General features: G+C 43.2%; 1 protein-coding gene across 1 annotated transcript in view; it reads right to left on the reverse strand.

The window, feature by feature from the left end:
• dock4b (dedicator of cytokinesis 4b) overlaps window positions 1–11,524 on the reverse strand; it is a 105,589-nt gene extending 94,065 nt beyond the window's left edge. The window contains exon 1 of the mRNA XM_070853742.1: window positions 11,435–11,524. Within this exon, the coding sequence (XP_070709843.1) occupies window positions 11,435–11,471 (37 nt within the window). The 5' untranslated portion in view covers window positions 11,472–11,524. The remainder of the gene's footprint in view (window positions 1–11,434) is intronic.
• Between the last annotated feature and the right edge of the window lie 868 nt (window positions 11,525–12,392).

Here is a 12,392-nt window from a genome sequence, read left to right on the forward strand (position 1 = left end):
AGGAGGGGATTCAAGACAAGATGTATAAATCACTGATGTTACATTATCCCTCTAGCACTCTTTCAAGTCAAACTATTCAAACAACATGAAAGCATCTTTCTTCAAAAAGCTCAAAGACTGAAAGATGATACTGGGCTTTGTGATGACCATCAAGGTCAAAATGGAGGCCATGACAGGTCATTAGGCAGTCGACAGATAGGTAGGGGGATACATGATCCAAAAAGAGATTTCCATTATTGATCCATTAACAGTGGTGATTACTCTATGGGAAAATACTGCTAGGGTGTGATGCTATTTTTAGATGCCCTTGGGAGTGAGACAAAAACTACCACTATCTCAAAGTATTTTATCACTTGATCAACAAAACCATCTGCAATCAAAAAGGATTGTTTGAAATAAATACCAGTAAATGTGGGCTTCTGCTTTATTATATTATTTCCATGCCAGTGGCTGTATTTTATCTGAGGCCAGCTCTCAACTCAAATTGCTTGTTAGCAAGAATAGTCCTTGGCCTCAAAAGGTATGCGAGGCGTCCACTGGGAGGGGATCTGCTATAGGATCACAGTTTGCGTTGATGTTGTACATAGCAAGCATGCATACAAACAATGACTCTTCTCTCCTGTCATCTCCTCTGCTGGGCTCAACCAACTGCCTGAGGTGTCCATCCGCCGTCATCGCCCAGACCAAGTGCTTTTACTCCCCGCACAAAGGCTCCCACAGTGGGGGTTTTCCTTCGTATTTCCCCTCTCGCCCCCACACAAAGGGGATCCATTTCAGCGGCTTTTAGCAGCGCCACTTTCCGCTTTTAGTTCTTCAGACTCCCTCCCCTGAGGGTGCGACTAGTAGAGGAAGGAGGAAAATAAAGACGCCAGGTGGATGATGGGAGAGAGGTTAGGCTTGTGGCAAACAAGGCCACTTCAAGCCAATCGCACTGTGGTTGAATGTTGTGTTTTTTTTGGTAATGCTTGGCTGGAGGAAAAGAAACTGATATCAGTGCTTGGAGTGACCCTGGTGTCAGGTTTAGTGCTGTGTTGCTTTATGCCATCTGTGAGTTCGTGCAACATCAGTACATATCTTTGTATAACACAGGATGTGGGCTATCATTCAACATTTTAGAAAATATTTTTATCCACTTTCTTGAAGATACCACTCTCAAATCTGTGCGGTAAATATGAAGCCGATGATGGTTAGCTTAGCACATAAAGTGTCTACTCTACTGGCAGGAGAAGAAATACCCAGCCTACTGAATCAACAGAAGGAATCCTCTGTGCAACTTTCAGAAAAGGAGTAGAAACAAAGTAAACCTTCCAATGTGCTGCGATGCAAACCTTTGGTGTTGCTAGAAGAAGGCTGAAAAGGCCCAATTCAATCAATGATGAGAGGCAGGAAGCAGGAAGGCGCTTGGTTTTCTCCCTTCAGACAAACAAAACTTCAAATGATCCTGCGGCTCAGATGTTTGGCGGGCATATTAATTCAAGAATGTATTTAACTGAAAAATCGGTTTCTGTCTGTGTGGTTTGAAGGCTTTCCTCTTAACTAGATAAACAATCCAAATAGGAACAGTTCCCGAAGAGGGGTTGGGTTGAAAAGAGGAAATGTAAGAAGTGAACTGGGTCGCAGTTGGAGGTTTAGTCAACCTGATGAATTAAACAGACTCTCTGAGGCAATAACACTCTACAACACCCACACAATTAATTTAGAAATTCATAAGAAGCGCTCAGCTGGGGAGAACCAGTCGGTTTCGAAATAATCATATTTTGCAGCTTTGTCACCGAGATTGGAGTTAATCTCATTTCAAAGTTGTAACTCCCCTCTCCTTTTGCCCATCAATCTAGATGAAGAAAACCCCACATGCAGAATTTTATACATCCTATAACTTCTCCTTCTATAAAATAAAGCTATTTCAATCAGCTGAGCGGTCTTGCATGCCAAAAATCAATTGCAATCGGCCTCAGCACTTCAGTCTCAAATTGACTGAAAAAAAAAAAAAAAAAAAGAAGCTGTGACGAAAGCGAGCAAGCCAGTGGCAGTGGGCTGCCATGAAAAGGCCTTTTGAAAGTCAACCTGACATTAAACTGGCTTTCCTGTGTGCAGGCAGAGAGAGGAAGTGAGGGGAGCTGCTAGAGGAGAGGTGAGGAGGACGGGCGGTGAGCCAGGACCTTGCATGCAGCAGGTTGACGTGCACAGGGGAGCCAGGCCATCATCTCGACGGCACGGCAAGAGCTGGAAACAGATCACTAACACACACACACACACATGCATGAATCTCTAAAGGGGACAAAGATCAAATTAAGAGACCCTATATACATTGATTCAATCGCTGCAGAGGTGTACACACACACACACACCGAGCAGGTAATAAGACAGCTAACTGCAGCCAAGGTCGGAGAGGCTGCTGCCCAGAAGTCAGCCAGGCAGCAGCTGATCCTCCCTATGTGGTTTTTACAGAGAGTGATGGAGATGGCAAAACAGTTCAATCTCAGAGAAGACAGAGACGGATCTAAACAGATCAATGTCACTACCACGGCTCATGAGGCCAGAGTCATGCTACACTAATAATATAGCATACCTGTGGTGTATGTGTTTTTGTATTTGCCGTTGAGATTTCAACAGTCAATTCTGAAACGACCAGATGCTCTGATTAGAATATGTGCACGCAGAAAGTACGCAGGAAGATGAATGGATAGAGACACGAGAGAAGATAACAAAAGGCACACCACCACTATTCATAGAGACAGAAGTAATCAACAGCAGAGCATAAATGACATTCTTATGTCATTTCTGCAAAGTAGCCAGCATATAAACAGCTGCCTCCTCCATTACGAAAACACTGATAAAACAGGTATTGAGGTCACAAAGACAGCAGACAGAATGGGACAGAAACCAAACTCAGGGAAACAGGAAAATACCATCTGTCCACCTGCTACACACACTTAAAAGAAATGGCTGACTGAAAAGACAATGTAAAGAGGGTTTTAATGTAAAAATCTAAGCTTGGACTGTCGTTTTGTCCCAGCATGCACCTGCTTGGATCCTCAGCTTATTACAGAAAAATACCTGTACAAGCAACATGTGAAAGAACTTAAGACTTGGGCAAAGATAATATTTCTTGTAACAAGTTTGATTAAGGCTACTGGAATTTAAACTTCACCTAATACAGTAAAGATAACGGCAAAGTTACTAATAAAGCTAACGTATACATAACTCTTTCACACATGTAACAGGCCCAATGATGTGCTTCTAGGCCTCGGAAATAGCACTACTTTAGCCATAAACACTAACATTTGAAGCTCATGCTACAGGACTTACAAACACAGTTAAATCTATTCCTCACACTTTTGCTTCCTCCATTTTTGGTTTTGGAAAGATGATAAAAAAGACTCTTTACAGTTGCTAAGGTATGACTGAGTTTTGAGTTTTGAGTGTTTTCAAATCTCATTTTAGAATGATATGCTACTATCAAAAGGAAACATGTTTTATAGGATTTGATAGGGAGCGTAGTATGTAGCACAACAAAAAGATGCATAAAGCTGCAGCTCTTATCCAAAGCCTGCCGGGCATCTGAAGTGCTTCATCACATTCAACTACTAGTCCGCTGAGGATGCTGCAAACACACACCCAGAAATACAACATACAAACCTGCATTATGCCACACAAGATACACAGAGAACACCATAGCCACAAATATGCATTCAACGTTGAATACACACTTTTTGATACACAAGAGGCAAACACACACAGTCACTGGGGATATCTAGGGCAGGTGAGTATGGATCGAGACGAGGGATGGGGGGGAAAAAAGAGAAAGAGACACATGTGGAAGAGAGATAAAAGGTGGAACAGACCATAGCACAGGATAGGGAAGTGGGCTCGCGAAAGATGGGAAAGAAAAAAGATAGGGGAAAAAAGGCATGCAGAAAAGCAATGAGCGATCGACGGATGAGAAGAAAGAGGTAGAAAGTGAGATAAGGGTCATCACAGTGCAACCTGCTGTCTCTGTCGATCTAACGTGACAGCCTAAATGTTCACTGTGCAGAAATTTGCTGCAGAGCAGAGGGGGGGGGAGAAAAGGATACAAAAGAGGAAGCAAAAGGAGCCAATTCCATACAACAGGTATATAAAAGCATTAGAATATAATCAAGGCTCCACAAAACTAAAGTGGAGGAGAGAGGGAACAGATGTGGTCAGACAGCACCGTGAGTGAACGTCCAGTCAAGGTCGAGCAAAGGCGTCCACAAGCTTTCTGTCTGAAGACCTTTCACCCTCTTCCTTTCTCTCCCTCTCGCTGGCATTAATCCTGGTCGTGCACACTGATAAACTCCTAATAGCCTCCTTAGTGACCCGAACTGGACTGTGATGCTTTTCAGAGGAACTGAGCAGAGTTGAGCTGTATGGTTTGAGGGGCAAATTTGGTTTTAAATATCTTGGCACTTGGATGAATTTAGGTCATGTCTACAAATTCATCTTTAGTCGTCCGTTGTGGCATTTCACCCACACTAAGCTGGTGGTTTATCCAACTTAAATCCAGTCTTTTAAGAAATACTCTTCTAAGCGGATATACAGTTTTAATGTTATTATTGTCATGTATTAACTATTGTCATGTTTTTTACTGTTACCATATTGCTCATTATTAGTCATATTCCTATTGTCAGTGCTGTAGCTGCTGTTATTTTGGTTGTCGTTTGTTGTGCAAACATAGTAACCATTATATTTTCTTAACATCTACATACAAACATTGTAATAGTGAGCATGTTAGCATGCACATGTTACCACTTAGTTAGCTATATAGTCTCTAGGATTCTCATTAAATCATGTTATGTGTATGTTAAAATATGAATATCAGATATATCACTCTTCTTTGAAATGTAATATTCCTATCGGTATTGGCCAAAAACTACATAGGTTTGGTGTTTGCCAATCATCAGTGGACATGTACAATTTCCAAATGTGATGTGGACGTATCCGTCATCATTAAAACCACAGAGGAAAGGACGATGAGGAAATATACTTTGAGGAAAACCTACCCCAATGCAGATTTGGCCTGATGAGGGTCAATCACCCCACAGAGAAATAGATTACACTGCAGAGCGAAACAAAGAACTGGACCAAAGCCATCTGTACGACTCTCCCCTGGTTACACATCCCCCACCATGACTGTGTGACTCAAGAGTGTTAGAAGCCAATTCTATATTCAGGAATTAACGGGGTAATTGAAGACAGAGACAACCACCACCATTAGCTCTTCACATTCTTAAATTATGCATATGTCCTTTAAGCAAGCCTTGACACTTTATTAGCCTTCAATAATACATTAATGCTCCAAGATTTATCCTGAGTGGACCATAACTATCTCTTTAGTAGCATGTTCACAATGAATTACTCACACTTGGTAACTTGAGGGTGTTCAGAGGTTGCCATTACTAAAGAGAGGTTTATAGGAAAATAGAAGCCTTGAGGTCATTGTGATGCAGTGGGTCACCCACACAAACCCTCACACAAATCAATGTACACTTCCTTTATGGTCAATACATGTGAGCCTGGATTACAGCCATGGTAGACAGATAACTGATGCTGGACCAGTGGGGGCAATCATTTTTCTGCTGCAAATGAGCACAAAAAAAAAAACCAACTGTGTCTCTTGATGCATAAACAGCTCTTCTCACCCGCCAATCAAAGTGATTGTCACCGGCAGACGCCCTTCATTTATGAAAATGGCATGTCAGTCATTTTTCCCTCCAGCCTACGCACATGGCAAATAACACACACACACATACACAATGTACCCTCGCCTCCACTACAGGAGTGCCACTGATCGGTTAAGCTGCTGAATTCCTAATAGGACATATCCCATTAACCTCCCTCATGCAGGGATCACAGATTGGTATCAACGAAGGGGAGCCACAACCAAACTACACCACAGCAGGCCTGCTACAAAGTATCACAAGAGCATTTGATATGAAGCTTGCCAAAAAGGTAGAAGGTAGGGCTGCAAGTACCAATTATTTTCATTGAATAATCTGCCAGTTATTCCCATGATGGACTGATTTAGACAGTGAGATGTCAAAGAAAACTGTGATGAACGCTCATAATATCTGGGAGATCAAATGTCTTGATTTGTACAGCCAAAAGCTGAAAGCCCTTTTTTTTTTAAATTTACTGCCGTTTATGATCAAGCAAAGCTGCATATCCACACATTTGAGAAGCTTTTGACATCTTTTAAAAAAACGATGAAAACTATTCATTATCAAAATGCATCATTCAAGCTCTTTGGGCCTCCAAGAAGGACATTAGCACACGAGACACAGGTTTTGAAACCAATAATTCATGTCAAGCCAATCTGAAATAATGGCCATCACAACGGCCATATGCATTCTGGTAATCTGGAAATCACTGCCATCTCAGAGTAGGAGCATCATCTTCCTCCAGCAAGCACACTGGGGTGGAAATGCAGGAAAGCCCCCCCCACCCCAGCAGCCCATTTCTGCATTATACATGGATACAGATGTACAAATACAGCACATTGGTTTGTTTTTGTCACCAACTCCAATGGGATTCACAAGGGTATCCCCCCGTGTTTGTGCTGACAAAAAGCTAGAAGGGGGTGAAAAGAATAGTGAAGTGGAATATTTTCATTTCCACAAAATGCAACTGAGATGACACAATCGTGCCCCTTTTTCCTGTGTCTGGTGTTGCTGAATGTTTTTCCTGTGTCTAGTGTTTGGGTGTTTTATTTCATAATTGAGGGCTCCACAATAAATAGAGCATGATTTAATTGAACAACACAAACGAACCAGCGGTGGCATTTCTCCAACGCTGTCCTCATGTCTCAGGCCATGTTTGCGCTACAATGCCTATTATTGTCAGGGTGAATCAGCGATGAATAAAACGCTCACTCAACCCGTCATATGTCACATGTCCACGCAGATTTATTTAACCCTTACATGATACACACACCAGGGAACAGCTTGCGTATAGTAGTGGGCTGGGTGTTTAGCTCTCTTGCTCTCTATTTTTTTTTTCCATTTTCTGCATTTGATCAATTCACAAGGGAGCCTCCTACGGTCTCCTTCCACACTGAATGATTGCATTGGGTTAGTGTGTGTGTGTGTGTGCGCACAGAGGGGAAGGGGTGCTATCTCTGCAGACGGCGACAAGGCAGCAGGCGAGGATGCAATTACAAGCTGGTAGGCTTCACCTCACCACGCCTCCTCCCCCCAACCTCTCCCAAACATCGCCTTGGGGCTTGCTGCATTAGAGAATCATGGGTATAATGGTGGAATGAGCCTCAGGGCCCCCTCCAAAACAACCTGCTAATCCCCTGTGGAGTGCGGGGTAAGGGAGGGGGGGATGAATCTGGGGGTAACAGGGCAGGGCGGACGCCCCGACAATGAGTCCACCCCTGACACGCGCCAGCACCCTCAACCTCCCATCACACCCCTCCAACCCCATCTCCTACACCCCCCATCAACCACAGCGACATCCCCCCAAGGGAGGCACCAGCGATCTCAGCCATGACAGAGCAGGAAACCCCCAGGCCTGACATCGGCCCTCTGTCGCAGCCTGGCCTCGAGCAGGAACATTCAATCAGGCCACTGCTTTCTTCTGTCTTTATCTGATGCTTCTTTTCCACGGCACTCTAAGAACAGAGCGGGGCTGCATGCTAAATCAAGCTTCTCCAGCAAGAGGATTCGACTTGCACGCGCACGGACGCAAACCAGCTCGTTAAAATGGTTTAATTATCTGTCTAAATTATGATGAGCAATGACATGCTTGATTGGTTGTATCAAAGGGCCTTAATGGGGAGAAAGGACTCACTCTGTCTGTCTGCAGCATTAACTGTACGGCTTCTCCAAACATGACACAATGCAGCCTCCAGTATGTTCTTAGTCAGCGACTATTTCAAAGTGGGTTTATCTTCAGTGACATTCGTGACAGATTATTCCTGATGTACTTATGAAGCACTGGAAAGACAGCCTTCAGTACGTCTGTCTACTGAGATTCAGTTATCTCAGCTCTTCGCCATCTAACTTCATGCCTCCTCTTATCCTCTGTTATGTGATCTCGTCATTTTTAGTGCCAACCTAACCCATCTTCACAAGTTCTCCCTGTTGGCTCAATCTAATGTCTCCATGTCCCAAGTCCATTTAGGAGTCAGACATTAACATCATCTCATCAATCTTCCAACCTTCTGGCTTCAGGTTAAGAACCAGTAATCACTCCACTGGTGGGCTAATGGGAGCCTTAACATCAACTCGGTGAGAGTGCATTCATATTTCATCAATGGCCGTGGTCCCCCTGTCCTCCCAGGGCGCCACTTCGCTCTGTAAGGCGAATCGACATCAAAAGCCGCAACCTTCCAATTAAGACAGCGAGACGTTCTAATCTCATCTCGATTTGGCCCCAGATCAAATGTTCCCGCAAGGATCCAAGGATTTCCAAGCCCTTTTAGTTGGCCAGCCTCCCTGTCAAAACGGGATAAAATGTTCGCTGAAAGCACCTGGAGGAGATCACATTTAAAATGGCTAAGGTAGGGACTTACTTGTACCAATATTTAGATATCACTGCATATTCCACAGCATGGATTTCCATGAGAGGCCCAACAGGACTGAGCGGAAGAGTAAAAACAGATGTGGTTCAGTGGTGGTAATTCTACTGAGGTGTGATTCGGCTCAGTAGCATTTCAGGTAGTGTTTTGCTAAGTTGTGCAGGCTGCTGGAGAGGCAACAGCTGCTCCTCCTAGTATGAATAATTTAGCATGAGATTCCATCTGGGGATCAATGGTCATTACTTGTGTGAAGTTATTTTGAAACAAGGATAAATATTTAGTTATCCTTTTCTCTTGCAAAATAACTGATCAAATTGGAGGCCAGAGGATGGAAACTTTTGCCATTTTCACATGTGACATTGCAGTAAACGTGCTAAAGATTCCAGCAACAGCAAAATGACAAAGTCTTTAATATTGTTGGGGTTATTTTATGAATATGAAATTAATTATGCAGGGCTACTACGAAGGCTTTATGTTGAGATTCAAGGTGTTCCTATACTTCATCAGGAGAGCTTGTCTCACATCTTACCAACCTACCAATTGGGAGGGGCTGCTTTTAAATATTTCTGTAACTTCCAGAAACCACCAATCCGACATACACGCTCACTTTGTGCAGTGAATCGCCAGCTGTGCAGAGGTGAGAAGGCAAGCAGTGTGTGAACAACTCTCAAGTTCTCTGTTCCGCTCAACTACTCCTGTCACGTTTCGTATTCACAACCAAGAGGGGAGAGACTATCTGAAAGAAATTGCACCATTATCTACATATTCAAACAATCATTGTGTCTCAAGCATCTCTGTGGCGTCCGGAAGGTCTGTTTAAAGTGTGTGAACACGTTTGTCTGACAAAGTGGTCGAACAACAAATCATCGGAAATAGCTCCAGTGCAGCATAACCTCATCCTAATGATACCCATTATAGCACTCCATAGCCTCTCTAAAGTCTCCATTGATCCACTTAAACAGAATGAATGACATTCTCAGACACTGATAGAGTGTACAGCACAAGAAAAACCAAAAATCAAAAGCACACCAACCTTTCAGACTGGGAAAAACAGCACTGAGGCAGACACCTTAAAAGTTGCTGTTATCATAACTTAAACCATCAAACATGCTTCCCACTGTATCTATCTATCGTGCATGCGTGAGTGTTTGTGCATCGTGTAACCTGAATTTCACAACAGGAAAACAAACGTCCCAGTTCCTTCCTCAAAAAAAGCACCCGGCCACAAAAAAAAAAAACGCACCTCTGCCAAAGCACGTCTTAGAAAATAAATCACAGTCAATTAAATGAGTCTTATTGCTGTTATTGAGGAAAAAATGGGATAAAGAGACTTAATCCAATTAACCCCCCCCCCCTCCTAGCAGTTTGGGGACAATGGTAAGTGTTTAGCCTTCAAAATAAATGTCTTCTTTTTCCAGCCAAGTGAACTTTGACAGGAGGGAATGGGTTTAAGAGGCTAAATGGAATAAATCTATTCTGGCTTATCAAAATATGGAAGCTATGGGCTCTGGGGGACTCTATCATGCACAGAATTGAGTATAACATAATAAAACTGCACAGTTATTAGGGTCAGGTCTTACATTTACATGGACAGGGAAGGGAAACAAGTCTACACCAGGGGAAAATTTAGCAAAGCAGTCAAGTGACCAGACTGTGTGACGGAGAGAGGCCAAAGGCTAGTTTCTGGTTCACTGTGCTCCAATGATTCCAGGTCACGGTAGCAAGGTGGCACAAGTGGATTTTTTTAAACACTGAGCAAAGTTTAAGAGCCTGGAAAGATGCCTTATTATGCAACCAGACAGGCTACACACAATAGTGGGAAACAACCATAATCGCTTATCATCTCACAGCAGTTTTAAGAAGGTTTTACTGGCCACTTTTTCCTGGCGTCCTGGTGGAGATTACAAACTGATTATTGGCTGGTTTTCACAGAGGCTGTGGGATCATGTAGGGACCTGAACATCACACACAGAGCAGACCAGTATCTCTGGGGAATATAATTATGAGACATTTAAGCCGCCTCTCAGCGGCCACATCTCAATGAGCCTCTTTTTTAGTGGGGACAGACAGACAGGCAAAGGGAGAAATTCCTACCACACTAACAGGACAAAGTCTGTGTGGGATTTACCCCCCCACATACACATACACACACACACACACATACACACTTGGCTTAGGTTGCCTTGTTGTCGCTTGTTTGTCTCACTTCAGTGTTTGATCCAGAGCCTCGCGACAGCCTGGAACAATGCGCTCAAGGATGCACACATTTCCAGGACCTCTCAAGGTCCAAGGCAGCCTCGATCACAGACACACCAAAATAAATCTAAGCTCTCTTTTTGGGGTTTTTCCCCCCTCAGATTTGCGTTTCTTTCAAAGAATTGGCAGAGCCTGAGACAAATACACACAGACATACAGATACTGACTGAAGCAAGCAGCTGATTTTTCCCCCCTCATTCAAACAGACACAGTGTAACAAATAGAAAAAGAGTCAACACGGCGCGCTGGTTGTTTTCCCCACACAATGCAAGGAGAAAGAGGGCAAAGCACAAGCAGGAGAAGAAAGAAAACCAAATAAAAAAATAAAAATCTAAATGTGGTTGTTCATTTGGCAAACCATGGGGTGGTGGGGGGGGTCAGAGCGACAACCCTGCGCTTTGCAATGTGGCAGTCAGATGAAACCCAAGCTCTCATCACGGGCTGCTGGGAGGAGAGCCGATGCTGATTTCCATTAGAATAAAATAATAATAAAATAATCATAAGGGGCTGGAAAACGCATCCCGCTCAGAGCCAGATCACCTCCGCCAGCCCGTATCGATACACATGCCCTCCGGCTGAATGTGAGTGAGCGCAGAGGACAGCAGTTTAAACACAGAAAGGCAATAAACTTACCGACGCCGTATTTTTCATGCTCTGTAGGTATCCACATGTTCACGGTCGGCTCATTGAAGTGAGTGGTAGGAATAGTGGTGAAATGCAGGGATCTGGTGCTGGGTAACGCATTCTACTGGCGTGCTTTCCTCCGGTCTGTAGCAGGAGTCATTGTTTAGGTTACAGGGAGGAAAAGCGCTGCTGCTGCTGCTGCTGCTGCTGAACGGAGTGGTGCGGAGCGTGCTGCCTTCACGGGCTGTCGGAAATGTGACCGCTGCTAGGCTCGATCCGCGAAATTGTGATGAGTGATAAAAGACTTGATCACCACTTCACAACTTCGTGGCATGAAGGGGGGCGGAGAGCATGCTCCATGCTTTTAAATACTATGAGGTATTCATTTAAGTTTTAGATTACAGCTGTGCAAAATCTCTCCATTACTATTGTAAATATTAGATCTGATTGTATCTATAGCTCATATTTGAATTCCTTAAGTGTGTCTGATTGCTTGCAGTGGTAATACATGTAATGGTCATCACTCCACTAACCTGATGCACAGGTCAAGCAATAACACATGGACATTGTTACATGTAACTGACAATAATAAAATCATCTGAAAGAAGAAATAGGCAAATAAATATGACTCACTGGTTCATTTAAGACTAAAATCCCAATAACATACACACTAGTCTAATTAGTCTAATACCAATAGGAACAGTTTAGACAGAAAGCTATAAGTTAAAAGAAAACACGCCACTGACTGCTTTTCTTTCTCAAAAAGGTTTTGGATTATTAGACTACATAATCTATACGTGCTTCCAATTTAAATAAGATATCTTGCCTGATCATTGTTACAAATGAGTTTCAAAACCTAGTTGGGTGATTTTTGTTTTATTTGAATCAAGAATCATTGAAACTTACATTAGACCTTTTCATTCTTCCATGGTACTGCAAAGTAATGACCTGTTTCATTCGATTCCCT

The sequence above is a fragment of the Pempheris klunzingeri genome, chromosome 22 (genome assembly GCF_042242105.1).
Source record: "Pempheris klunzingeri isolate RE-2024b chromosome 22, fPemKlu1.hap1, whole genome shotgun sequence".
In the NCBI taxonomy this organism is placed as follows: domain Eukaryota; kingdom Metazoa; phylum Chordata; class Actinopteri; order Acropomatiformes; family Pempheridae; genus Pempheris; species Pempheris klunzingeri.